Below are 27,473 nucleotides of genomic sequence, written 5' to 3'. Positions count from 1 at the left end.
CTTAAACATAATGTGCAGTTTAATAAATGTAATGAACATTTTATATCTATTTCTTAGAACAATAGCCATAAAATACTTTTGTCATGTTAAGATATATACTGTAGTCAAAAACATATAAATCATGTTTAAATGCCATGTTAATATTGTATAATGCATTAGTGAGAACCTCATTTAGAATCCTCTACAAGTGTGGGCTCAAAGGAATGTCCTACCTAATCTTTCAGGATGAAACCAAACCTTTTTATTCTTGACCAGAGAAGCCTGCAAGGGGGTGTGACCCAGGTATTCAAAATCCTTGAAGGCACTGAAAAGGGCGGGTCAGCGGACGTCTTCAGAATCAGTCAAGTGTGGACCACCAGGAGTCGCCTCTCCATGCAGCAGGCCAGGGCTGGGGGCACTCTTCACGTTTCTGGAGGGTCAGCACACAAAACACTAAAGTAAAAGAGCTCAGATACTGCTCATTTCTGTATGTTAATTAAAGAAAACAAATACTAGTTTCTTTCCCATTTATTGAATCAGAATTTTGGCTACGTTTCGTTCACTCCTGCACTCTGATGAGTGTGAGGCATTGTACCCGGCTCGTTACTTTGAAATCATCTGTTATGAGTTGGATACTTTACAGGCATCCTTTTCTGACAGCTGAAAAGAATGTTAAATTACAGGAAATCAATCAATTCTCACGCTCCTTAAACTGGCAGTTTGACTCAGGAGGAGAATTTAAACATAGCTTTTTCCTAGAATATACTAAAACTGTCATTCAGTGTCTGATTTAACAGTGATGTGTTGTCCATATATTCCCATTCGCAAACAAATTTGAACTTTTAACCATTTTTCTTTAACTTTCAGAACAGCATCAACGCTTATTGTGAAAGCAATATTAAGGCATATCTACATCATCCAACTTGCCTCCCCATTTAGGATTTAGGATACAACAGTGTCTAGTTCATCATAAGATGAATAGCAATCCCGTGGAGAGGAAACATCAGAGCACAGACTCTGACTGTTATTATGATCTAAATGGAATGAATTCAATTCATACAGAAGAGACGCCCTTAAACACTGTTTTTAAAAAAAGCATCAGAAAACATTTAGGAAAAACAATTGAGACAGTGTTACAGTTGTGATTTTTAGAAAATTTATTTTGCTCTCACCCCTTAACAATAACCGCCAAATCCTAAAATCCATGCTTTGCAAGTACCAACTAGAAATATACTGTATCTTGAAACATTAATCTATGAAAATATGTTTTATAACATCTGGAGACAGACGATGTGGGTCCCTCAGCATGCAAACTTTGGAAACAGCTGGATAACAAATCTTTAATAACGTTTCAGTAGAGGACACCATCACCATATAATTATGTTTTATATGTGTATTCTGAGAATTGACACCTTTTCCTCTGCACATTCTCATTCCAAATGTGCAGGTACTGTAGTTAAATACAGGTAATATATGATTGGAAAATGTGCTATATATTTTACTATTAAAAGTTAAAAGTAAATTGCAGAGTAAGTGTATAATGTACGACAAAGTTTATAAGTATAAGTAGTGTGCAATCATCTTTACTGAAAATAGCTAAACATAAAACAGAAGTAAAAACTAAAGTAGGACTGGTAGCATCAACTGCTTGTTAAAAAGTGAGCAATTTTACTTCCATCACTGCATTGTCCAAACTAAACTAAAACAGGATTGTCCCCGCTTCTGCTCTGTTCCTGGGAAAAGGCTCTACTCTTCCGCTGGTCATTTCACAATTTACTGAATACTCAGCTCAATACTGTAACAACACCTCTCCCATCTGTATGTGAGAATCCACTTAGTGTAGTGCTCTCTGATCCAGACTGTTTTAGCTTACAAATTAGATTTAAAAAAAGGCTTTTTAAAAGTATCCCTCACATACTCCCTTTAATAATACATTGTATATTGTATAATAAGACATTGTAGCTTGTATTTTTTACCTAATGCTCAGGGAAAGTGTTTTCCAGGAATGGATGTAATGTACATTCTTTTCAAGTGCTGTATATTGTTACAAAAAGCCGCATTTTTGGTTCATGACACAAGAGGAAAAAACGCACCATAGAGCAAAGGGGGACACAGCTCACAGACCATGTCATCACAGAGCAATACAAGCTGTATAAATGCAGAATTGCTTAATGACTCAAAGGCAATGCACATAAGCAACAAAAGTTTATATTTTGCATTTTTTAATGTGGTCTGTTCAGCAGTGTTTTATCTTTTGGCTTTACTTTGCAGCAGGCAGAACAAAACAACTCCATCCTCCATCCAGATGTGGTTTTTCTTTCCTCCTCGGAGTTCCGTCTCCACTGTGTTGGCTAATTCCTTCGGCAGCCCTCCTCCTCGCCAGCGTGATGCATCTTGAATTGCACCAGGTTGGTCTTTTCAACCCCCTCCCGAAATCTGATCCTTAAGTTTGTTTAATTTTGTTTGGAACATCAACACAACCTTGAGACATCTAATACTAAACCTTTTCATACATAGTTTCAGCCAGAAAATTAAAACAGAAAATAAAATCACTGATAAATTGTTCCAGTGAAACCTAATGTCTTTATTTGTAATGGTCCATGAAAGTATTATTTACTGCATCTTGACACAAAGGTTACTTGTACTTAGAGTCCTACTATTAAATTTAAAAAAAACAATCTGGAACATTTTTAACCTCTGTCCTTATACTAACACTGTTAGTCACTTGCAATTTCTCTAGAGCTCATTTTAATGACTCAAAGGAAAAAAAAATCAAAAATCATCTTCATCATCATTGCTGCAGGGTGGCATGCTGTCTGTCTACATATGGAGTTTGTACGTTCCCCCTGAGTTCATCTGGGTATTCACTGGGTGGCCCAGGTATCCTCCTACAGTCCAAAGACATGCTAGCAATTGGCTTCTGGGAAAGGTGGCACTGGTGTGAGTGTACGCATGGTTGTGTCTATGTGTGTCCTTCAATGGACTGGCGTCCCATCCAGGGTGTATCCTGCCTTGTACCCACAGTTTCCCTCCAGGCCACTGGGACCCTGAATTTGATAAGCTGTTGTGGAAAGTGATGATAATGATATGATCATCACTGTAACCTGGTGATTCCCCAAGTGAAAATGACTCAAAGCCAAATACAAAATACGGACTTTGTAATGCATAAGTAATTAATTAGCTTTTACACAAAAACAATAATACATCTTAATATCGTAGGTTCATATAACATCTCTCCCAACCCAACAAATATAAAAAGGACGCACTTTATCCTTTACTGAAGTGCAGCTTCTCCCCATCTGGGAGACACACAGAGGCCATTCTGCACCAGCAGCCCCACTGCACAGCAGATCAGGAGGAGGAGTGAGACACTCCTGTACTTTGCCAAATGAACTACTGTAAGGGGGAACTTCAGGAAGGACAGCACAGTTTTAACTAGGGTTAATACCCTTACTTTTAGAATTATTGTACAAATATTCAACATTTGTGAAAAATCAAGGCTTTAAAGATTATTTCTGATTCTGGAAAGGATGAAAATTTTGTTAAGATGAACAGAATTATTGGTAACAGATCCAGAGGAACACAAGGGCGCAGGAAACCAGGTTGTAAAAATGTATTGTTCTAGCATTCCAGTTCTAATACGAATGGCATTGATCTTCTCAAACGTCCAATTTAAATCATAACTCCATTTCTATATATGGTATTAAAGTTTGTGATCGTACAATATGCAGTATATGCTCAGTTGCAGTCTGTCTGTATCTTTCATTATAAACTGTGCAAATTACTGATATCCAGAGTTATGCAATGTTTAGAGATGAGTCACTTTTAACACAAGAAAAAGACAATTTTGGCAGATCAAATGAAAACAGTCTGGGAATCGGGTAGATTAACTTCAAGTAATTGCACAAGTTCAAAAATGACACAACAGTTCGTTCGAAAGGTTCCAGCTGATTTTCATATGTATTAAGAACCAAATTAAAATGGGGGAGATAACAACTAAAAATGAAAATGAATTAACCATAAGTGAGCACATAAAAGTAATTGTGCTATGAAACATTTGACAATACAAACTGGAGCAAGGGAAATTTAAGGATTCCCATTGACAAGTGTTCTCTAGGACCACACACACATGTTGAATGGTTTAGTGTTCTGTGATAGTTTAAGATTGCATTTAATTTTTTTTGCCTGCCAAGGTCTAAGGTGTTCCATGATGTACGGCCTACAATAAATCAAATCTTTTACCTGCCCAGCAATCGGAAATTACTAGGCTTGTGCTTGATGGGTTCTTTCTTTCTGCCAGAGGCTTCACCCCAGTGGAAACCCGCCATCAAGCCCTGGCTTCGTAACTTGTAATTATTAAGTGGGCCAAGGTTTGCTTGGAAGTATTCTTTAATAAGGTTTCTACTTTTTGGCATTGTTTCATTTCCACACATTTTGAAAGCAGAAGGTGTAAATTCAGAGTGCCCATGAAGGTGCATTCTGCATGAGGGGCCTGCTGGCTCCTAGCAAAGGTTCAAAGACAATTTCAGCAGGGGCAATGAAGTATAAGCATGAGAAATGTACAGTACGTAACTCTGGAATGCTGCTGTGGATGTTTACCATGACAAAGTATTACAAGGGAAAGCCTTTCCTCCAGGGATGTGCTGATCACTTGAGTTTTGTATTTGGGAATGCAGTACACAGAGTTTTGAGCACAATAAACAGAGGGTGGATGCTGCTTGTTCTTACAAGACAAGGTTAGCTCAACAGAGACGCTTGGGAAACAACGGCGACAGGCTGCAGGGTGACAGCAGGAGACAGGAACCAGTACAAACACAGGAACCTCTATTTTACCTAGAAACAAAGTTGAGATATGAAAACCCTATAGGAATATGCCCTAAGACGAGACCAAGTATTAGACAGCAACTAATTATACCCTCAGGGATATTTAAATAGCAATAGGCTGTGAATGCTATGGAAATATGGTTAAACTTTGGTCTGATTAAAAATAAACAAAATTTTCCAAATCAAATTTAGTGCATGTTTCTGAAAAGAAAAAGGGTTGCGAAATTGAATTCTAAATGTAATGTAAATGTATATCAGTTATGAAACATATTCTGCTTAAAGAAACTACTTACAAAAGTGGAGGTTTTGCAGGCCTTTCTACCAGTAATTCCAACCATCACACACCTTGAATAAATATATAGTTCCATTTTTCCATTAATTAATCATTATATGATATTGATCATTCATTATAAGTGCTTATATACAGGTAGTTATACACTAATAAGCACCAAAAAAGACTCAGCAGCTGAAAGTGGGAGTAAGCATATTCTTTGTCAGGCTGTACTTCATTCTTTACGGTATTGTCAGAGTTATTAGCTTTGTAAATGATCTTTATAAAAGTTTTTCGCTTCTGAGATTGATTTAAAAACATAAATCAAAATGCATCATGTGCTCTAGAATAATGCCGAAGGATCAAGTAAGCAGTTTAAATCAGATATTTCAACCTTTAGCTTCAGATCTGTGTCAGCAGACAGTGATGTCTGAATCTCAGATTCGCTGTGGCTGTCTCATTTGAGAAGTACCTCCTTGGATTACGTTTTCTGTCCTGAAACTATTCTTGTTCACTGCATTTATTGGATGCATAACAGGGATTTAAATCATTCATCATTACAAATAACCTTTATTTGGCCTTGTACGTTTATCCTCGAAGGATGTAGAAACTAATAAGCATGGATATTGAATTACCAATCTGTGTTCTGCAGCTTTTGTGAGAGTGGTACGAGACAGAACCAGGTGTATGTTTGTACATTTCTGGAACTGTGGGAAGCTAAAGTACAGTAAGTGTGAAGGTAGTCTGAAATACTACCTGTCAGAAAAGAGCCCTCATTGGTGCCCTGATATCTCAAAGGCTTGAAGTGTTGGGAGACAGGAACCGCAGAGCTGAAGTAAAATTTTGAAAATATCGGGACACCGAAAGGCTCTAAATTAAGCTGTGACACAATGACGTGTGTTTAAAAGGCGCTCCTCTGTGTTTTAGACCTTGCAATAAAAAACATAACACAATGTTTCTGTGTCATTTTCTCGTGGCTTGCTAGGAGAGAGCTTTCTTGCCAGACATTCTTGTTATGGGATGTTTCCCCTCACAACTGCAGTACCTTCTAAGCCAGGAGGACAACTGGAGCATTGAGGGGCTCCTGCAGTCATGTAGACCCTCACAAGACCCACAAAAAGAGAATTATATAGCAAAGATTTCAAGGCAATCAACCAGCAAACTTCAATAATATATAAAATAGCATAATGTACAAGAGAGGTCATGAACAGAGGATATCACAATCTCCTTGTTTTGTAGCTTCGTCCTGCGGCGATGCGACACTGTTGAGGGTGTCCAGTGTCAACACACTCTGCTCAAGGAAATCCCCTGCATTGCTGATGGAGACCTATCGTCTGGGGACAGGAGCCAAAGTAAACAGTGGAAATGTGCTGCCACCTGTCTGGAGGGGATGGGCTCTGTGATGTCCAGAGACTTGTTCTCCTCAGCGAAGGGCCAGCGAAGGGCCAGGAACGGGGCAACGAGTCTCCCTCCATCCTGTATGTCCCCCATTTCACAGGGAGTCTGGTTCCACCAGGCAGCGTTCCCTGCTGTGCTGAGATGGGTCATTCTTTGGAACAAAAAACGTTTCCTTTTTTTTAAACTGCTGAGCGCATTTATGAGAACAATCTCTTATCTGGGGAATTTAACCCCTGGAAGAGACTAGCACATTGTTGTGAAGAAATCCTCTTACTCAACAGCCGAAGGAGGAAATGGGCAAACGTCCACACTGCATGCCTGTGTGACCCGAGTCCATTTTTGGCTTTTCAATAGCGCCATTAATCATACCAAGACCGCGCTCTGCTTCATTAGGAATCGCTGAGCAGCTAATAATTTGGTACCACTAAAACGAATGTCTGAGGTATATTGTTTCATATGTCTCTGAAATAGGTAATGTTCTCAGAAGACACGGCGTTTCAAGCTCGGGAATCGTCCCGCATTGGAAATGCCGTAAAATGATACAATGCTGTCAAATCCGGATGTTCAAAGTTGATCCCACTGAGAAAGTAAGTTAAAAAAAAACAGTGGCAAGGGAACAAGGTCTATTTAAAAGGAGTTTGTGTCTATAGATCCTATAATCTACTAAAACTACATCCACCGAGCAGCTCTGAAGTTGTGACCTGATCCAAAAAAGATCAAATGCCTGTCTCTTCCATTGAGCAAAACCTCAGATACCATCACTTACAGTGTTCAGCCTTCCATCTCAGTCAGTTTAACTCCTTTTTTATACCTACATAGGTCAACTAAGAACGAATTCTCATTTACAATGTCACCCTGGAGACACATTTATGCAGCAGGGCGAGTCCTGGGGCTACCAGAGCTCAAGGATACAAGAGCAGCATCTCACCTGACATCCTAGCCCGTGGCCCTCTGAGTTGTCCGCAGGCCTTATTGATACGCCGCACTGCTGCTGCAGCATTTCAAATAATGCCATTTCACTCTAGCCTTCAGCTCGGTTTGACTGACATAGTGCGTTTTCTTGTACTTCTGTCCCACAGCTTTGTGTGAAAAAAAAAACCTCACATCCAACAGGAATGAATTATGCTTGCTACATGTTCTTCAATTAGCGTTAAACAAGCTTTGTGTTTCGAAGAAGGCTTTCCATTGACAAGTTTTCGGCGCCTTCAATGGCCTCGATGTCAATGGAGTTCAGGAGCTGAGGATTGGCAGTCTGAAGAGGCAGAGTTCTTGCCAAGACAGCACACGGGGGGAAGGAAAACGAACAGTATTGAGGTTGTCGGTATTGTACAGTCAATAGCAGTGGCGCTAAACACCCAGGTCCCAGGACCTCAGGGGTCAAGAGGATGACCAGTAAATGTAGTGAGGGCTCTGAATAGCACCCATGCCATCACATTCTTACCCAGCAGTCAGTTCTGTGTTCAGTAATGCCATTTAGGCTAAGCAAGTCTCTTGATGGTCCATTCTGGGAACATTTTTTTTTAGTTCACAATAGAATTAATTAAAATGATAGCATATTTTGGAGGGGCGTCAGGTTTAAAATGGGGAGTTTCAATAGGGGCCTTCAGGCGTGTGACATTAAATAGACTCTTGTCTGCTGAAGATGGGGAATGAGAAAAGGAAATACATTATCTTTGCCACCTGGTTCACGGGAGAGGCTGTATTTTGTAGTATGATCACTAGTGAACACCAGATCAGTAGTAACAGCCTCAACACAGCCTTTATCTTCTTAGGTAATTTTCTTTCAAAACTGTGAGGAAGGAGCTGTTGATTAGGTTGTTTATTTTTTTAAGTTTGTCCTGAACAAAACAGTCATTAGTTTTTGTTTATTTTAATTTTCTTGCTGTCATAACACTGACCAATATTATGGCCCTGCAGGGCATTCACCTTGCCCCTGTTTCACACTAGATTAATAGCTGCACTTTACAGACCCCCCGATCCATTTTTAACAAAGGTTCTGAGCCTATTGCAGTTTTCAAGTTATGCATATTTGTGCGAAACCCTGGGGGATTATTCTCTCCGTGTTTGCAGAACCCAAAGTTCGCTGTCTTCCCAGCCACAATGACCCTTCAGCAAATCAAGCCTTTTGTACTCAGATGGTTGTGTAACCCGCCCCTGGTACCAGGGTGGAACACACTGTCCTGATCTGGTGTGAACATGGTTCCCCAAGCTGCTGCTGTACGGAGCTTCCACACCTCACTGGGGGGAATTTCACCTCCTGTGAAAATGGTTAATGGTTCCCAAGCTCGGTTTCCCAAGAAACCCATCTGGAGCTTCTTCAATCTGGGGAAGAGCAGACACAAACAAAAAAGCGCAACTCAAATTCATTTATCATGCATTTTGCTACTGTCTTTCTATACTTTATTTACACTGTTCTCGAAAAAATATGGAAACAAGACGCAAAACAAGGTTTTCCATTACTCACGGATTTTCAGTATCAGTAGTGACCACATTTCTACTGATAATGTTCTCCAGTGGTGTCAATGTCACAGCAGTGCATACCCCTAAAAAAGAAATGTTATTATCGTAAGGGGAAAATTATAACAACTGAACAAATCAGATGAATCAGATGTTGTTCTAACATATTAAAGGCAGGTGCTACAAAATTATCCCTGGGACTGGAGGTAAATTGTAAAGTCATACTCTAAACTAAATAAAATACAGAGTACACTGAGTAAATCAGTCTGTCCTGTTACAGCTGATGTCCTATTAATACAGTCTTGTTTTTTGTGCACAACAATTATATAATGACATTCAGTGGCACAAAATGCAGAGTTATAATGTTACTGTTATTTCCCTTTAAAGATGAAAAATACTACACTTCATTACTTTAGCTTGTAATTAATGGCTTATCGTCAAGGAACTGAAAAAGCAGAGGCTTCAATGGACATTTCCATACATTCCTGGCTGTCAGTTGTCATTAAACAAAGTGGGACAACGGTGCTTTACTACAGAAACTCTCTTGTTTGCACATTTCACGAAAACAGCCCCCATCTCTATTCAAATCCATTTTCCAGAAATGTTTTCTTAAGGTATGAAGATTTATGACTGTTGTGATGATCTGCTTCATGCAACTTAGAGCTTTTGGAAAAGTCAGCTGAATTCACCATCAGAAACTGCTACACAACAAGGCTCAGAAAACATTTCCAAACAGCCAACAACAATCTCAAGCCAACAAATGCTAGAATGTTGTCATTTTTAATATTTGTTCACTACACTTGAGTTTCAGGAAAAAAAAGCTGGAGAAAATATTTAGTTGTGGTTAGACACCACGCTGAAAAGTACATTTTCATTATTTTTCTTTCTTTGTGATGTGGGATTTCCTCTGTCAGACATGCCTCCCCTGGGCAGCCGAGATCTATTGACATGAGACTATGATGATCTGGTGTAGGCACTGTATGTAGAACTCCCGTGAACATCTGTAGACATCTGTATGAAACCTGAAGACTTCGGTTATGCAGATGTGCTTCCTGGAGGTGAACCCCCTCCCCCAACACATGAAGAGCACTTTAATAAATTTCCACTTACAGGAACAAAAAATAAAAGCCCAGAAATGCAGAAATGTGCCCTTTCCTTGCAACAAAATATGCTGTCTTTCCTCCTTTTGTTTCTAACTGTAAAAAAGATGTCTGTTTCCTGAAAATTATACCACTCATATGTGTTACTAATTATAAATACAAGACTCTCAGTAGTCCAATGTATCACAGTAATTTATATTAGTCAGTAGAACAACCCCCTTCTTTTAAAAAAAAACACTCACATGGACCTCACTATGAAATATTTGAGATCTTTAAGCTTCTCTGCAATTAACCGGTTGCACAGATGTCTGGACTCTAAGATTTAAGGGGGATTTCATAAGATAATGCATTAAAATGGGTTTGACCATTGCTAGTGTTGTGTGTTGGACTGTGTTCAACTTTAAATGAGTACCATAACAGAGGTGACCAGAACACATACTGAAACATCATTTGCTTCCTTCTCTGTATCCTAATGACTTTAGTGCCTGAAAACTAAAACATTTAGGAAGCTTTAAATCTTCTGTGGGATGCAGTGATACTTTGTTTTTCTGTGCTGCACCTCTACGTAAGGTTACAGGACAAGGTGCTATGTATCGTGAGCTTCATTTGGACCTGGGTTGGATGGAAACGCCAACCCACTGCCCATGAGTCACAAACTGTGAATCCGATGCTTGACAGTGGGTTTCCATTGGCTCAAACCCGCCTCTGCTTGAAACATGAAATTTGTGTTGGACTGAAGCTTTGATATAAACTAGGCCTTAGTGGTGCTGTTATTGTTGTTGTGTTGTAAGATGGACAAACCTTTGTACTTTGATGTTTTGCTTCAAAAACAGAAAGGCAAATTGGCACCGACTGTGCATAAATAAGAGCCTTAGCCAGAAAGAGTCCTAAGCAAAGCATGTTTGGCTCTGTAAAAGTCAAGTCTGTTTCCCACAATTCACCAGCTCCCTGCCGAGAGAGTAGACGGAGGGTTTTTAAAGCTCCATTGTGTTAATGCCCTGCAACACTGCGGAGGGATCCAGCGCTCAGCACCAACTTGTCCTTGTAAGCTGGCTCTTCTCTAATAAAAGCCTGCTATGTGATTCAATAATTAAATGGCTCGAAAAATTACCGCCCACAGCAGACTAATTAGCAAATAAAGTACTTTTTTGGATTCGAGACAGTTCCTTGGTGTACAGTATTGTTTTCCTCTCTGGTGTCTCATATTTTGCAGGATGCATTGCTTCTCCTGGTTTAGCACTTGTTTGTGTTCACTCGTTGCCTAGTTTTCAAAAAAGATACTTTTATCATAACAATACCTTTATTGTAATACCCAACTGTTGTAATAAATACTAGTACCTGCCCTGTGTTGCTGGCCTATAAAGAATTTTAATGATGAAATGGACTGTTTATGTTCTATGGCGATGGTGGCCGAGTGTTCCCCATGTGGATCTGATTAATAAGTAATAAAGAAGCTTCATCGCATGACAGATTGATCCTCAGCTGGTTGCTCTCCTTAGTGGACAGAACTGCCAGAAGAACTGGCTTGTGAGAACAAACCGCTTCTTTGTGTTCAGTTTCTTAAACATTCTGCATCATCCCACTTCTTCAATGCTTTCCCTTGCAAAGACCCATTAACACACAGCACCTCTTATCGCAGAGGTCTGCCAACAGGCTGGGGCTGCCTGCTGTCTGCAGTGGGCTGTACGCTACTGCTTTGAGCTAAAAATCAAAGCAGAACCAGATTTCATACTGCTCTGGAAAAGTATTTGATATAATCTTGCCCTCGTTAGGATACCTTTGCAAGTGCTGTGTTTGTTTCTCGGCTATTGCAAAGGTCCTTTCTCTGTATGCGCATTTCCCTGAATGAAACTTTAAAGGTGCATTTTTTTATTGACGATTAGTAGCAATTAGCAATAAAAACGTGAACAAGCCTTCTCTAACGATCACCCTGCAGAGGAGCATTTTAAACCCGGACAGCAACAACAGGGTTGTCAGGACAGGGCCTGGAAGTCAACCTGTTGGTGGGGCTGGAGCCAGGCTGCTGTGCTGAGTGCAGATGAGCTCCTGCAGTCCTGCCACCTCCTCTGTATCTGCAGCTGCAGGCTGGATGCAGCCTCTGGGGCAGCAATGGCCAGTATCTTAACGAGGCAATCAGGTAATCCTAAAACTGAAGGTTTACAGTATAGAAATGAACCATCCTTTTTGTAGTCAGAATATCTAGTATAACATGTGGAATGTGATCCAATAGCACATATTTTTCAGAAATTCAGTGAGTTGACATTGCAGCTTCGGTAAAGCCCAGCTTGGTTACGTGCGGACAACACATACTGGTGAGACCCTTCTGTGTTTGCGCATTGAAAATATTGAGATACAATTTTGCGTCTCATGACATGAGGTGTGTCTAGCTGGGGACGTGTGGTGCAGCACTGTGTAGCGGCGTTCAGTGCAAGCTCAGCTGGAAACCTAGACTCGCCTTCTTGTAGAACTGAAATCTCACCCAATTACACCCCCGTCGCCACAGGGGCTTCGAGCAACGTGTCCCATACAGGGACATGAGAAATGGTTTCTCGGTCGGGGAAAAAAGAAACCCCGGGTTTATCTAAACTTGAAAAGAAAATACGCTCCATGGGCTGTGCTCTGTCTCGCTATTTATTAAAGAAAACAAACGGAAATCCCCGGCAGACAGGAAGGCTTCCCTTTTGTAAATTAAGACACAAAATTTGGTGCCAAAAATAATCAGGCTATAAACAATGAGGAACAAACAAGATTCACATAATATATTTTCGCGCAAGTGAATTGCACAAAGTTGAACAATTGATCATTTAAAATGACGTGTCGCACAACCTACACACAGGAGGCCACCAGACACAGTCTGACCTCTTCTCAGCAGTACATTAATGAAGACAAGTTGGCATCTGTTTAACAGAGTTTGTCTTTATAAATGATTCCAGTCAATAATCCAGTCAATAATAATTCGACAGTATTATAACTATTTTTATAGCGAATCTCAAAGCTATTTGGCCATCTTATTGAGAAGAAATAGGGAAGATGTGTCATGAAATTCAGCTTCAGCATTAATCGGTATAAAACCTGAATTCAGCTGCCATAAATATAAAAGGGTATATTAAAGGGTGTTCTCAGTTAATATAGCAATTAACTATATTACAATTAACTATATTACAATTATAGCAATAAAGTATTGTTTAAAATCTAAAATGCACAGATCTCAAAATAAGTGCCTAGAGCTCTTAAAATACATAACTAATCATGTAACAATCTAAGTATACTGCCTGCATGTGGTCATCAAAACACACCTATACATTAATAACTGAACAGGGCACAGAGAATGGAGAATGAGTTCCTTCCACAGGGAGAAAACAAAGGCGAAAGGGTGGATGTCATTGTGGAGTGAAAGAGTGGATGGAGATAGAGAGCACTTCCTATAGCAGGAATAGACAAAGCCCATAAGGACATAGAAGACCATAAACCTGCCAGAATCATTTTCAATAAACGGATGTTCCTCATAGAAAAAAAAAACAATAAAACTGCCCAATGATGCAATGCTTTTGTCTCTCATCTGAAACCCAGGCATCTAAGCTAGGTTAAATTTACAGCTATAGATAGTAAAAAAAATCTAATTTAAGACAGTAGTTTCAACTTGTGGGTTAGGACTCAGTGGTGGCCTCATGATTTATTCTTAGCTGGGACACCACAGCTTGCTTTTTTGAGAATTAAATATAAAAACTGTATGGTGATACAGCATACAGTGCAATATACTGTGAAACCATGAACTCCACTGCAAGAAAATTCAAAGCCCACGATCTTGACTGAAGAAAAGCTTCTTGATTTCTCATGAAAGCTGAGTTGACGTTTCGTGAGGATTTAAACTTCAGGTCTCTGTTCTGAGAACTCAGCGTTGCTGCAGGAGAGACCGCACATGCTTGTAACCTTGTGTGCAACATCTGGGTCCAACAGCATTTTCCACACTGGCAAGTATCAAAGAGGCAATCTTCCCTCCACATGTGGCCTGAGAGGACAGCTTCCAGTGGTCCCTCCTGAAATGTCCTGCTCCACAAATTCTCATGTTTTCTTGAATCTTTAACATTTGTTTTCAGCTAGGTATCAGATTTTATTATCATTAAGAAGGATTTATGAATGTGCTGTCTGTGTTTTTGTCCATGTACTGCTGCATCATCAGGTTCCAAATTAGGCCTCTGCCCTTTCACAGGCAAGACACCGAGGGATACAAGCACTAGAGGTCTCTGAACATATGTGGTTCTAATTTTTTATTTTATTCATCTGATTATGGCTGCTTTTCAGGAGCAATCCCACAGCGCACTGGGCTTTACATCGGGACGGGTGCCCAAGAATGGTTTTGACAAACACAGGGCTCATGCTCACGAGGTGGGGCTGTGCTTCAGGGAGCAATAATTTAAACATTATAATCTTCACTACTTTCCTTCTCTGCAGGTGTTCATCCATCCCTTTTATTTTGTGCTGACACTTCCTGTACTGATTTCAGTCCTCTGTGAATGAAAAAGCACCAACAAGCTCTTTGATGGCTTTTAATGAAACCCAGTTCTCGAACATACAGTATATTGCCTTCAGTGAGGTCTTAATAAGTCATAATCTCATTATTCCTGAGATGCATTTAGTTGCACATAAAAGTCTGTTTATTTGTGGGAACGTGTTTTTGCACTGTAATGTTACTGCTGGTATTTTATTTTTATTTTAAGGATTTCATTGTAGTAATCAGATATTTTGCCAAGTATGCAGAATTGTTCTCCATTTCTAAATGAATCAGCTTATCCTGTCAGTCATGTTTTGCTAACCAAGTAAGATGAACAGTAAATAAATTCAGAAGACTTGTGGGGACATAATGTTGCGCTTTTAAAACATTTTGCGAGCAAACTCCAGTGCTGGTCAAGGCGTACGGTACAGACCTGCAGTTAGTCTAGTGCAGACCTGAATTTGCTGAACTGCAGGATAAACATACAAACTGGCAACAGTGCGTGACTGTTATGTGTAAGGTCAATATCCTATGCATCTTCAGGGGAGTCCTGTCTTCAGTGTGAGCAGATGTGACTGCCATGCCGCTGTCCAGTATGTCTTTGCTCTCTGCAAGTCCTTTCATTATCACCTCCCTGCTTCATTACCCTGCTAATTGAAGATTGTGTCGGCAATGATGAGCTATCGCAACGTTTTATTCATTAAATCTCCACCAGATGCACTTTTTCAGCCAGCAGAAAATATTCGGGACCCAAAAAATCATCTTAGACAAATATTTACATTGTAGATTGCAGGCCATCATGGAAGTGATAGAGTCACTTTGAACAGACGTTCCATTTCTTCAGCTCAGACACTCTGTTGTGGCCTCTCCCCGGGGGAGACAGGCCTGTGAACGGAGCATATGCACATTTACTTCATTTACTCTGCTACTGTGCACGTAGCTTAGAATAATGTGAATATGAACTTTCAGCACTTATTTTAGAACTGAATTCAGGAAGAAGTGACTTAAAGAAGATTTATTTTCAAGAGTATTACAATATGTTTTGTAATTAAAGAATAATGTAATGACTGTTAGCTGTCTTTCTAAGATGGCTTTCCTTCTTTCCTTTCCTTTATGCGAACTGTCTCAATTGATGAAATATGTAGCCCAGTACATTGCAGTACTGCAAATGCACTAATTTCAACTGTTTAATGGTAATTGTTGCACTAGTTTTGATTCCTAAATGTGTACGTGTTGCAAATGCAATGATTTGGGTTTGCACGTGGCTGAGTGTATAGCTTTAAGCCTCGAGGTACAAAGAAACATACTTGAAACACGCTTGCATTTTTTCTGTAGCTTCATCGCCGAGGTGCGCTCCTGCCGGCGTGTTGACAGGCTGCTGCAGTCTGAGGGGGTTGCTAGGCGATGCTGCGACGACTAACTGGCCACCAACAACACTGCGCTCTTTATCTAGAAGCAAGTGTCTGTCGCTTGCTGGTTCCTTCGAGTAAAGGACACTGTGAATGAAACACACATTTTGAGTAAAGCTGGGTGGTATCCCACAGTCTTCCCCGCTGCCTCGTCGGGCACCTGCTTTGCAGTGATTTGCCACAGCTCACAAAGTTGTGCCGCGACTCCACGACTCTTCGCCACACTTTACATCACCCTTACTGAGGTACAAGACAGTAAACGCTTCTGAGGTGATCGTTTTGATGTTGTAAGCAGGAAAGGAAGCTGGAAAGTGCCTGGGAGGGTAGTGATCCAAACCCTGGCTTCCTGCACCAAGCCCAGCGTGAGGCCTGGTGGCACGGTGAGGCCTTGCCGAACCAGGCAACGGCATCGAACTGTTTCCAACAGCAGCAGGAGCCCAGGCCACAGAGAGAGCCCCAGCACAGGCTGAACATTCAGTGCAGAAAAACCACAGCTTCTTTTTAACGGAAGCGCACTGTTGCCTCACAATTTAAACTTTAAAATTCCAGACTAAAGAAAAAATTAACTTGAAGTCCGAAAGAAATGGAAGAATGGAAAATGAGGTTTCATAACGGAAAAATACTTCACTGAGATATGCTACTTAGATATTTTCTTCAAACACAGCAGTTAATTCTAGGCTTGTCAATGTCTCCTGCTCTGTGGTGTCAGTTCGAAATCTCGCGGTGAGTCTCAGGAGGACAAGAGGCACGGCGGGCTGGTAAAGAGACATGTTTGGTTATGTGGCTGGCGTTGGAATGAATAAGCACTCTGTCTGGCCAGGGGCTCTCCAGCACTGACTTCAGACACCTACCAAATGCAAACTGTCTCCCTAAATGTACACCAACACTGTTACACGGCTCTTGCTGTTCTTATTTCACTCTGAGACCATCTACTCCAACACAGATGTGCTTGCAGAAAGCTAAAAGGAGTAAAAAGCAATTTATTTTTTGTGTTTTTTGACTTGTTCTTATCCTCCTGTGCAAATAACATATTTGTCTAAAATTAAGTAGCCGGCGTCATTTCTTTTAAAAACTTTTATCGCATATCCTGCCAGTAGTGGTGCACTGTGAACCATCAGCCTCCTCCTCCTCCTCAGAAAGTACTACCAGTTACATAAACAGCAGCACCTCAGGAAGCACATCCATCATATACTCTGGGGACAGGAGTTATGGTATTGCACAAATTCCAAACGGGAGATCAAAAAAGGTTCTTTGCAGATCAGTGTGCGCTAATTGTAATTGCACCTGGGTATTAGGACAATCGCATACCTCACTGCTCGGTTTAAAGGAGGAGGCTGGAGTACAGTGAGCTGGAAGACTCTCAGGAGCGCACTATCAAGATTGAGGCGGTTTACATTCCTTTCAGCAGACCTGTCCTGGCTTCAGTTATCGTCTAAATGCCATGAAAAGCAGATCAGTTGGTAAAATGATAAAGCGACTTTTTTGATAGTTTGTTTAAGTGAGCTCCACACCTGCATACACACAGCGCGGCGCACTGGGAACAGACCACCAGTCCGGTCTTCCCTAGACATTTCAGACTCACTGGTGGTGTGAACAAAGGTCTTACTCTGAGCCATACTCTGAACTCAATTCAAAGCCCCTGTGGACATTCCTTTTAGGCAAGTGCAAACTCCTCACCAATTGTGTCAAGAAAATTAAGCGCTTGTATTTTTTCATCTGCCTTGAAAGAAAACTGTGGAAACTTTTTTGTTTGAAAAAAAAATGGCCTGAAACGCCTGATCTTGACCTTTTCCCAAATATCCTGTGTTCACACATCTGGCCTGCGCTGGGAGCCTATCCTTCCCTTTTCCTGCAGACTGATGCAACCTGCCGGCCAGTGCGCCCACACACACAGGTGCGTGCAGCGTACCTGGACAGGTACAAATCACAAGCACGGGCTGGTGGGTTCAGGAGAGCAGACTGGGAGGCCGTGAGAGGGGGCTCGGGAGAAGCCGAAAGAGACAGGATGGACGCAGAATTCGTGGAGAGATTCAGCTTCAAGCACGGAACAGATGCATCTTAAGAGTGAGTTAATCAAAGCCTAAAAAACAGCGTCCAAAAAGGGACCAAGAAATCATTTAGGGACGGGGGGGAAAGGATTCTATAAAATCATTGAAAAACAAAAGCAAGATCCAGTTAAAGGAAAGGAGTGCAATGAATCACTAGAACAGGTAAAGAAAGAAATCAGAAAGTTCAAGAGAGAGACAGAAAGGAATATTGCAATGCAGACTAAAATAAACATCATTTCAGTATTACAGGCCCAATTACAGCGCCACGCGTGTATTATGCTGTGATGTGTAAAAGATCAGATTTAATCTGTACAATAAGCCCTTCTGATCTCAATACCATCAGGCATTTCTTTAACGTCATTACAGGTTTGTAGTCTAATAAAATGTTAAGGCCCCAGTTGCTGAACCTGTGAAGGAGCTATTCTGAACCCCTTTATGTCAGAAATGACATATGAGGCTCAGGCTAAGTATGCTGATTAATCTTCCTTACATGAGAGCTTTAATTGCCCCTAAGATTTGCGAAGGAAAATTTATTTCTGGAGAAGCAGGAGCAACATCCCAGATATCTCCCAGGGGTCACTGACGATTATACAGCTCACCTCTGAGGCCCACAGCTCTCATCTTTCCCACAAAAGACAACTGGGAGTTAATAGATTTCACCGTGAAACAGAGAAAATGTAGCCTTACCAAATAATTGTGTAAGAAATCCCATCAACTCCCCTTTTTTTGGACCTGTTTGGCCTTTTCAGCGGCTGCTCCTCGTCTGGCACCAGTGCTCACCGCAGCTCTGACTGAGCCTGTGGAGTGAAGGAGAGCCCAGCACTGCTGTGGAGCAGAGGAAGGCCTTGTGTGTGGGTTCAGCTGGAAAACCTCACCTCACATCGAGATTACAGCTCTGCTCATACAGTGCTGCCAGTCACCAAGACGAGGCGCCTGAGGGTGAGGAGCAGACGGAGAGCCCTTCGGGTAAGGCTCTCAGTACTCGGTCACGTCCTGCTCTATTTCCAGAGAGGGCAAACTCGCGACAGCAGATCAGCCCACACTGCAAAGGCGTTGTGGCACCAACGAGCTTCAGTCAGAGCTAGACCAGATTGCAGCCGCCAATGGTTGAATTGCTTCTTTTCTTGCATGGGATACCAACAAAAACAAGAATTTTCCATTCCCTAAAATAATAGAATATGAAAACTGCATTTATAAATCTAAATATAAAGGCAGATGCCAGGCAGGTGTTTTTAGTTTTTTCCACCTCCACTTTCCCTTAGAGACTGTCAACATCTTCAGAGAAAACAGCAGTCAAATCGGCTCATTTCTGTTCCACAAACAAATAGACATAATTTCTCACCATCCTCATCAATTTGTCCAATCCTTAAGGAATATTTTTTTTTCCTTTAAAGATTTTTCCAAAACATAATTTGTCACTCCGGTTGGGAGAGAAAAATCACGCAGACACTTGCAGGAAGCAGAGAGTAAAGAAGGCACTGAGCCACGTTTTTTTCAATGCAACTTACTCGACTTAAATATCTCACTGCGCCTGACATTTTTAATTATTTAAAGCCCAAACATTTCGGCTGCACAATATGCACTCTCCACATGCTTATTCATTAGTTTTAATTAAACCCTTTAAATTTATTTATGCTGTCACAAACTGATTAACAATTTGGTTACAGGAAGAACCTAAACATCACCTCGAGACGGTTAGCTCTCGTCTTGGCAGTGATGCCCAGCGAGATTTTACACAACTCCAACAGCCATTACTCTCATTTTACAACTCAGCCAGTGTGCTGCAGTCAGCAAATACGAGCTGTTTGCTCATTATTTCCCTTTAAAATTCCTCAGGTGGAAATTACTGGGAAAAATGCCTTTATCTCTTTGCGCTGAATGTTCATCGCCCTTCCCCGTCGTTACAAAGTCAAAAACTGCCCTGACTGAAGTGTAATGAAGACGGCACTGAACGCCAGGGCTGCCACACATGCAGAGGAAAATGAATGTGGGAAAATAAATACATAAAGCGAGCGGGGGTATTATCTCTCAGAAGACCTCTCTCCAACCCTGCTGCACAGACAAAGAAAAAGGGCCGAGAAGTAATCTTGTGTGCCAAGCTGGATGGAGGGGGCTCAGTGTGGTCTTTCGCTCTGCATTACTCCTTTTCCTGGTTTCCTTAACTCTCCGTTCTTTCTTTTCCAGCTCAAGCAACAGAGTCTGAGGGCTGCCCGAGTTCTGGCGCATTGATAACAACGAAATCCGTGGAACCGGAGCCCACCGAGCTGGGAGTGTGTGGCTCTTTTGACTCAGCTGATGTTTCATTTCAACACGGCTTTTTGTTTAAAAGTGCCAGCGGCGGCTTTGTTACCCCGCCAATCACTGCAGGCTTACAGCCCTGGGTTTTTCATAACACTGTGTTAGGCGTCTGCTCTACAGTGTCACTCAGACTCCATAATCCCTCTTATCACAGAACCTTCCTTATCACATTTCGAACAAACCGACACAATTGCCAATAAAAAATGTTAAGGCAGAGCTGTGATTCTCGGTACCATACGCGATTGAACACATTTTGCAGCACATTTGCTTAAACCGTCCTTCGGATGAGACGTAAAACCGAGGTCCTGACTCTCAGTGGTCATTAAAAATCCCAGGGTGTTTCTCGAAAAGAGTAGGGGTGTAACCCCGGCGTCCTGGCCAAATTTCCCATCGGCCTTTATCAATCATGGCATCCTAACAACCCCCCTCTATAAATTGGCTTAATTACACTGCCCTCCTCCCCACTGATAGCTGATGTGTGGTGAGCGTTCTGGCGCACTATGGCTGTCGTCGCATCATCCAGGTGGGGCTGCACACTGGTGGTTGTGGAGGGGAGTCCCCATTACCTGTAAAGCGCTTTGAGTGGAGTGTCCAGAAAAGCGCTATATAAGTGTAAGCAATTTTATTATTATTATTATTATTATTATTAAACCCAAGCTCTAAGAAGCAGAGAAAAATGTTGCATTTTTACACTCCTACAAACTTGCAACCCTGATCCACCCTGAAGGGAGAGGAACAAGTCATTCCTTCTCTGCGCTGTGGCGACACTAGAACTCTGTCCCTGTGGGACCTGCCGAACCTGGCCTGTGTTCTGGCTCCACACTTCCTTCCCACTCTTTGTTAGGGTCTGTATGCCCTCACAGGTGTGCCTATAATACCGAGACAAAAAGGCAATTCATCAGTTCACTCAGAACAATCAAATACCTGCCAAATTCACTACAGCGCAATTAGGCTCCAATTTTATGAAGGTTTCATTGAAAGCCCCTTTGTGAATGTCGAAGCGAGGGAGTGGTCATTCCAGTCCAGACGGAGAGAATGTATTCCTTTCGGTTTTCATCATTGTTAAAGGGATAAGAATTTAACTCGCACTGTGAATATCATTCTCAATATTCCAAACACGGTGACATACCACATATTTAAAACAAAGGCAGGCTCCCAAAGGTTTGACAGAAGAGCCTAAATATTATGAGTGTGACGAGAGCAGAAGTTTAAGTTTTCTATAACTAATGATAATAATATCAACTAACATAACAACTAATAATTGGGAATGTTACCATGATAAAAAAAAGAATAGTAGGGAAACTGTTGAAGTTAATGTCTAGTTCAAAAGTCTCACGGTTTCTCAAAAGCAGTGGTTGATGCAAGTATGTTTTTTTATTCTGGTAAAAAGCTTGGATTCTCTCACAGAAATGCTCAGTACAGTAGCTCTCTTACAGAGCTTTCCAATAGTATTTGCACCATAATTGATGTAGATACAGATCCATTATACAGAACACCTAACCATCCATCCAGCCATTTTTAGCTACTTTACCCAATACAGGGTCTCAGGGGTGCTGGAGCCTATCCCAGCAGGCATTTGGTTCAAGGCAGGAAACAGCCCAGATAGGACAGCAGTCCCACAGGGCACACACAGACACAGACAAGAAACACAATCACACTCACACCAGGGCCAATTTTCCCAGAAGCCAGAATGTCTTTGGATTGTGGGAGGAAACCCACTCTATTACAGGGAGAGCATACAAACTCCATACAGATAGTACCGCAGGAATTGAAACCCAAGCCACAGCACTGCAAATCAGGAATGCTAACCGCTGTGGCACTGGAGGTTTATAAACACAGTACCAGCACACAGGGCCCTTCCAAGGGCTGGGGTCATCACAGATGCATTATGTACAGTATGATTAATGTAGTTCTAGAAACAAGGAGTTGTTTTTCCTCTTACAGTTGTGTGGCTCTTATTTAAGTATTTCCTTTCTCAAGATTACTTAAGGAATGTATGACAGATTGTATGTAACTAAGCTTACTAATTCTTTTAATACAGCAAAGAAAAAAAAACGTAACTGCTTCTTTATAAAAAAGAAATTGTTTGACTAAGAGCTAGTTGGTTGGTAGAAAGCATGTTTGTACTGTAAATAGAACGCTTTTAGGCTCTTCTTCCTTTTCCAAAGCTGAAATTATGTTGAGATTCCACATCTGACAAGTTTTAAAAAGGTTTTAAAAGATATACTGGCATGGACCTATCTTTTTAACATTTGAATTAACATTGTCTACTGAGTCTGCAACACCTTTACGTAATTTTTGTTTAGTTATTTGCAACGAAAAAAATAAAAGTGGCTACGCTGTAGTTCTGAATAAACCACAAAATTGTTATTGGGGCCACGGGGAAAAAGTAAATTAATTTCACTGTCCTCTAGGTTGCAATGTAGTTTTGATACAGAACATAGTGACTCTGGGGAATGCTTTTTCTTTGCATTGGCCTAAGCTACAATTTACATTAAAAGAACCAACGAACCAGCATTAATCATGTTTATTCTCGAGGTAATAATAACAATTCTTTCTCACAAAGTACAGCACTGCAAAACTGATCTTCAAACATTCTCCAACGGCGTGAACAGAATACGCACTATAACAGCTCAGAAATCACATGGAAATGTTGTCGTTGTCGTTGTTGGATATTTTCATCAATTTAGCTGAATGCAATATCACTTTTTTATTTATTTAGTAACAATAAATGTTATGTAAAATGTAATAAAAACGGCAGAAGGCAGCTTTCAGAAGAAAAATGACTCTCAGGACATATATTTCCCCTCCAATTTACTCTAAAAGATTCCTGTAATTTTAGTTTGATGTAATCCAGCTTGTGAATTGTTTTTTGGCGGTCGGCAGACTGAGCATTTCTACATTATGTATAATCATCCTGGTTCGGCATAATTATATAAGCGAAAGCAGATTGGAAAGCCTTTTGCGTTCAACATATATTGATGCCGCTTCTCAGTGGGCGCCCGAGATAGTGGCGCAGTTGTTTCTTAAGGAAGGCCGCGAGCGCCATCTAGCGCTCAATGATATACCATATTCTCCTCCTGCAGACAGCAGTCATTCAGAAGATGATGAAACAAGAGGTGGTTGTTATTTACTGCTTTTTTCAAGGCGAAAGAATAGTAAATCCCAAACCAGTCATCAGCCATACTCGCCACACGTTTGAAGCTTGTAACAGCTGGATGTTTAATTAGATATGAACACCTCTTTAGAATATGTACATATACTCTGTAAGGGCCTTTTAATTTTTACTAGGATTTAGGGCATAAATATTTTGGCAGTATATGGAGCGAAAGTGAACCGTTCGCTGTATCATTCCTCATACAAATCCATCATACCGTGGCACTCAATACTGTATATTGTAACGCAACGGGGGCTCAGGCGGGCGCCCTTGCCGCATCTGGTCGGCCCAAAGTATAGGTGGCTCGAACCCGGGACTTCCGCGTCTCTCTGCAGCGACCTAGCCCCGTGAGCTAAAGAGAGATCTCTCCACAGCCCAGTAGCTGTGGTCCTGTGTAACGCTTACGGCCGACAAGCACTGTGTAAGAGCCGGCGTACCAGAGCGGGTGACGTCACCGCCCTTCCCTGTGATAGCAGGACCACAGCTACTGGGCTGTGGAGAGATCTCTCTTTAGCTCACGGGGCTAGGTCGCTGCAGAGAGACGCGGAAGTCCCGGGTTCGAGCCACCTATACTTTGGGCCGACCAGATGCGGCAAGGGCGCCCCGCCTGAGCCCCCGTTGCGTTACAATATACTTCCTCCTGTCCACGGGGTGGCGCTGCACTTTACACAGTGCTCCAGATTTACACCACGCAAGTTGCCGGAAGGAGGGCGCCGGAATGGTTCCATTGTGTAATATTGTATATAACATCTCTGGAGGTAAGATAGGGTTTGGAGATGTGTGATAGTAACCTTCAGTAAATTATCGTTACTGTTTACCTTTAGATGTCTGCTGAAGTTGTATAACAGGGTCGCCAGACACGGATTAATTGTTACTTTACCGAGCACAGGGGGATGAAGAAGGGGTTGTGTTATGTAATTTTGATGTTGTGGATCTTTCCCACCAGAGACGGAATGACTAAAAATGTCCGAGGTGCAAATTTACTTTTTAATCTGGATTTAGTTTTCCCGGTCGTATGAACGCCACAGCTGAAATTCAGTTTCTGTTAGTTTTTTTTTTTGTAACATCTCGAAGAGGCGTTCAGTGTTTCCTTTATAATTTTCTTTTGCCGGAGATGTCAATAAGCCATCAGGTCCCAGTTTTGTTGTCGGTGTATGCCGGTTGTGACAGGGGTCTCAGCAGTTACCGTAAGCAGCGCCGGTCAGGTGCTGGCAGTGACTGGAGCACTCCTCTGACAGCACCTTGACAGGATGGTGAATAGTCTGGGCTCTTTCCTGACTGGGCAGAGGAGAGCACAGCTATTTAGTTGTGGGAAATCTGTTTTAAAACTAAACTACATTAAACCAGGCCATCGATTCATCCAGACTTTGTACTGTTCAGAAACAATTGAATCCACGTGCATGGTTATTGTGTTGTTTATGGTAATGTGCACTTATTTAATAAAGCTTTGTTTACTATCACGGTGATTTCATCTTTAAAACCTTTAATGTTTTTTTTGCACTCTGTGCTTCCACGGCTTGAAACAGATCATATCAGGCGCTGTCTCTTTAACACCTGAAAGACGCAGAGTTGTGAAGTATGAAACACTGAGCAGGGAAAGGCGCTGCCCTTGGAGGATACTGTACTTCAGCCTCCTGTGTCTTGTCAGGCAGGTGTGCTTCAGCGCACTTTGACTGACAGTGAGTGATGCTTGTCTTCTGACCTCAGATTTCCAGTGTGGATTTTGACTAGTGTGCCTGTACCGGGGTGTCTGTGCACGAATACAGTAGTCCAAGGCCACTGCCTTTCACTCTTCGGTGTTCTGTACTCCACAGCCCTGCATCTTTCAGGCGTTAAAGAGGCACCGCCTGATACAGTCTACCTTCCAGTTGACTTTTGGAAGAATTTTCTGAAAATGGAGGGGAAATATTTTCTGTGCTTCTTTGCAGTAGTCTAGAAATGCCCACAGATGGAACTGGGGACCAAGACCCAGCAACGCCGAAGAGCCCTGTCACTGCCCCCGAGCCCCAGGAGCCCGAGGTCCCACAGGAGAATGGGATCGGCGGAGAAGAAGAGGCGGGGTGTTCGTTCTCCAGCAGGGGGAGCCCCGGAGCAGCGCCGGTGGCAGCCCCTGCTGCCGGGCCGGCGCCGGAGCTGCCCAGGAAGCCGCAGGCCCTGCTGCACATCGACCGGCAGCAGATCCAGGCCGTGGCCCACAGCGCCCAGGCGGACGAGCTGCGGGGCCTGGGGGTGGACGTGTACGACCAGGAGGTGCTGGAGCAGGGGGTGCTGCAGCAGGTGGACCGGGCGATCAGCGAGGCCAGCCAGGCCGCCAGGAGAGCCGACGCAGAGAAGGAGTACCAGGCGGTGCTGGATGACCTGAGGTTCGGTGGCACAAGGCACCCTCTCTCGTTCACTCCCCCTCTCTGACTTACTTGGCCAATGTCCGAGGGCGGGTTTCGGACTGGTTTCAAAGCAGGCACAGCATAAGAGCAGGTGAAGGGTTATTCCATGCTGAAAAGAAATAGACACAAGAGACAATGAGAACTGACACGCCTGAAGAAGGCTCAGCAGTCTTAATGTGGTGTCTCTTTTCCTTTCAGCATGGAATGAACCTTTCCTGTTCCTTTTCAGCCTGTGCTTGCTGACGCCGCTTGAGCATCAGTGCACAGCATAAGCAGTACTGGCATCTGTTCACATTTCTCTTGTTTTTGGAACTGATTTTTAGAGCTAATCCAGACGTGCAAAATCTGAGTGTTAATTATGAGCATAATGATTTCATGTATGAGAGCAGACTTGCGTCTGGAGTATACAGAAACCCTGTCCCACTCATCGGTGCGGTTTCGAGGTTTCCATTGGGCAGAAGGGTGGAGCTCCTGGTACACGAAAGCCCCCCAGTCAGGCCCTGGGCGTGCAATGGGCACCACGGAGCTTGTGAAAATCTCGATTTCCTGCAACTCTTTGTCATTTAGACAGGGCAGACGTTACGATTTCAGTTCTTCAGTGGTTCTCAAGTCTTGTGTTGGAAAATTTAAAACCAAAAATCAGCTAACTGAAATCTAACTTTTGTCTTGTCTTCCTTAGGTCCTGTACAGCTGCTCTCAAACATGCCAATAAAATCATAGAGCAGCTCACGCCTTATACTGCCACAAGCAAAGACATCAGCAGGAAAATTGAATCAGTTAAAAGGCAGAAGGAAAACAAGGTAACAGCACTGTTTTAAGAGTCTGTTTCATTTTAAGTAGAGTGTCAGGAGTAAGAAATCGCCTTTCGTATTATTTTTATGTCTGCATATTAAAGGTTATTGTTATTTTTGGTTTTATCAGTAAGGACATAAGAAAGGTTACAAACAAGAAGAGGCCATACTAGATCAATTAGTAGTAATTTATTCCAGGATCTCATTTAGCCATTGAAACCAGGTTATTGGATTCAACACAACAACAATAATAATAATACAAATCCTTACACTTATGTAACGCTTTCTGGACACACCCCTCAAAGCGTTTTACAGGTAATGGGGACTCCCCTCCACCACCACTAATGTGCAGCCCCACCTGGATGATGTGATGGCAGCCATAGTGCACCAGAACACTCACCACACATCAGCTGTCAGTGGGGAGAAGAGAGTGATGAAGCCAGTTCAAAGATGGGGATTATTAGGAGGCCACGATTGGTAAAGGCCAGGAGGAAATTTGGCCAGGGCACCTGTGGTAACACCCCTACTCCTGTTCAGAAATGCCATGGGATTTTTAATGACCACAGAGAGTCAGGACCTCAGGAGTTTTATGTCTCATCAGAAGGACGGCGCCATTTTTACAGTATAGTTTTCCCATCTGTTTACTGGGGCATTAGGACCCACACAGCCTGCAGAGTGAGTGCCCTCAACTGGACCCACTAAGACCTCTTCCAGCAGCAACCTTAGCTTTCTCAGGAGTCTGCCATCCAGATACTGGTCAGGCTCACTCCTGCTGGTTGCCAGTTGTGAGTTGCAGGGTGATAAAACGTGGCAGCTTGTCTTTCAGATTTGCAGGTTTAATGTGTTCAGTCCAGCTCAAAATGAA

The 27,473-nt window shown here is 42.2% G+C and overlaps 1 protein-coding gene and 1 long non-coding RNA gene across 3 annotated transcripts in view; one reads left to right on the top strand and one right to left on the bottom strand.

Annotated features, from left to right (window-relative positions):
* Positions 1-8,326: 8,326 nt before the first annotated feature.
* Positions 8,327-16,011, bottom strand: LOC148661158 (uncharacterized). Its single transcript, XR_015939459.1, has 3 exons — positions 15,829-16,011; positions 8,937-9,015; positions 8,327-8,794 (listed from the first exon to the last, which is right to left on the bottom strand). It is a non-coding gene; the product is annotated as an uncharacterized LOC148661158 (long non-coding RNA).
* An 8,050-nt stretch (positions 16,012-24,061) lies between these two features.
* ercc6 (excision repair cross-complementation group 6) overlaps positions 24,062-27,473 on the top strand; it is a 27,376-nt gene continuing 23,964 nt past the window's right edge. Inside the window, exons 1-3 of one of the 2 annotated variants that reach the window (XM_088634485.1) lie at positions 24,062-24,191; positions 25,362-25,796; positions 26,497-26,617. In XM_088634485.1, the coding sequence (XP_088490611.1) occupies positions 25,372-25,796; positions 26,497-26,617 (546 nt within the window). In that variant the 5' untranslated portion in view covers positions 24,062-24,191; positions 25,362-25,371. The other variant, XM_088634486.1, reaches the window with a different exon arrangement.

Source organism: Lepisosteus platostomus, chromosome 6 (genome assembly GCF_059453375.1).
Source record: "Lepisosteus platostomus isolate fLepPlt1 chromosome 6, fLepPlt1.hap1, whole genome shotgun sequence".
Classification (NCBI taxonomy): Eukaryota; Metazoa; Chordata; class Actinopteri; order Semionotiformes; family Lepisosteidae; genus Lepisosteus; species Lepisosteus platostomus.
The sequence above is the reverse complement of the archived record's forward strand: the minus strand, read 5'-3'. Positions and strand labels throughout refer to the sequence as shown.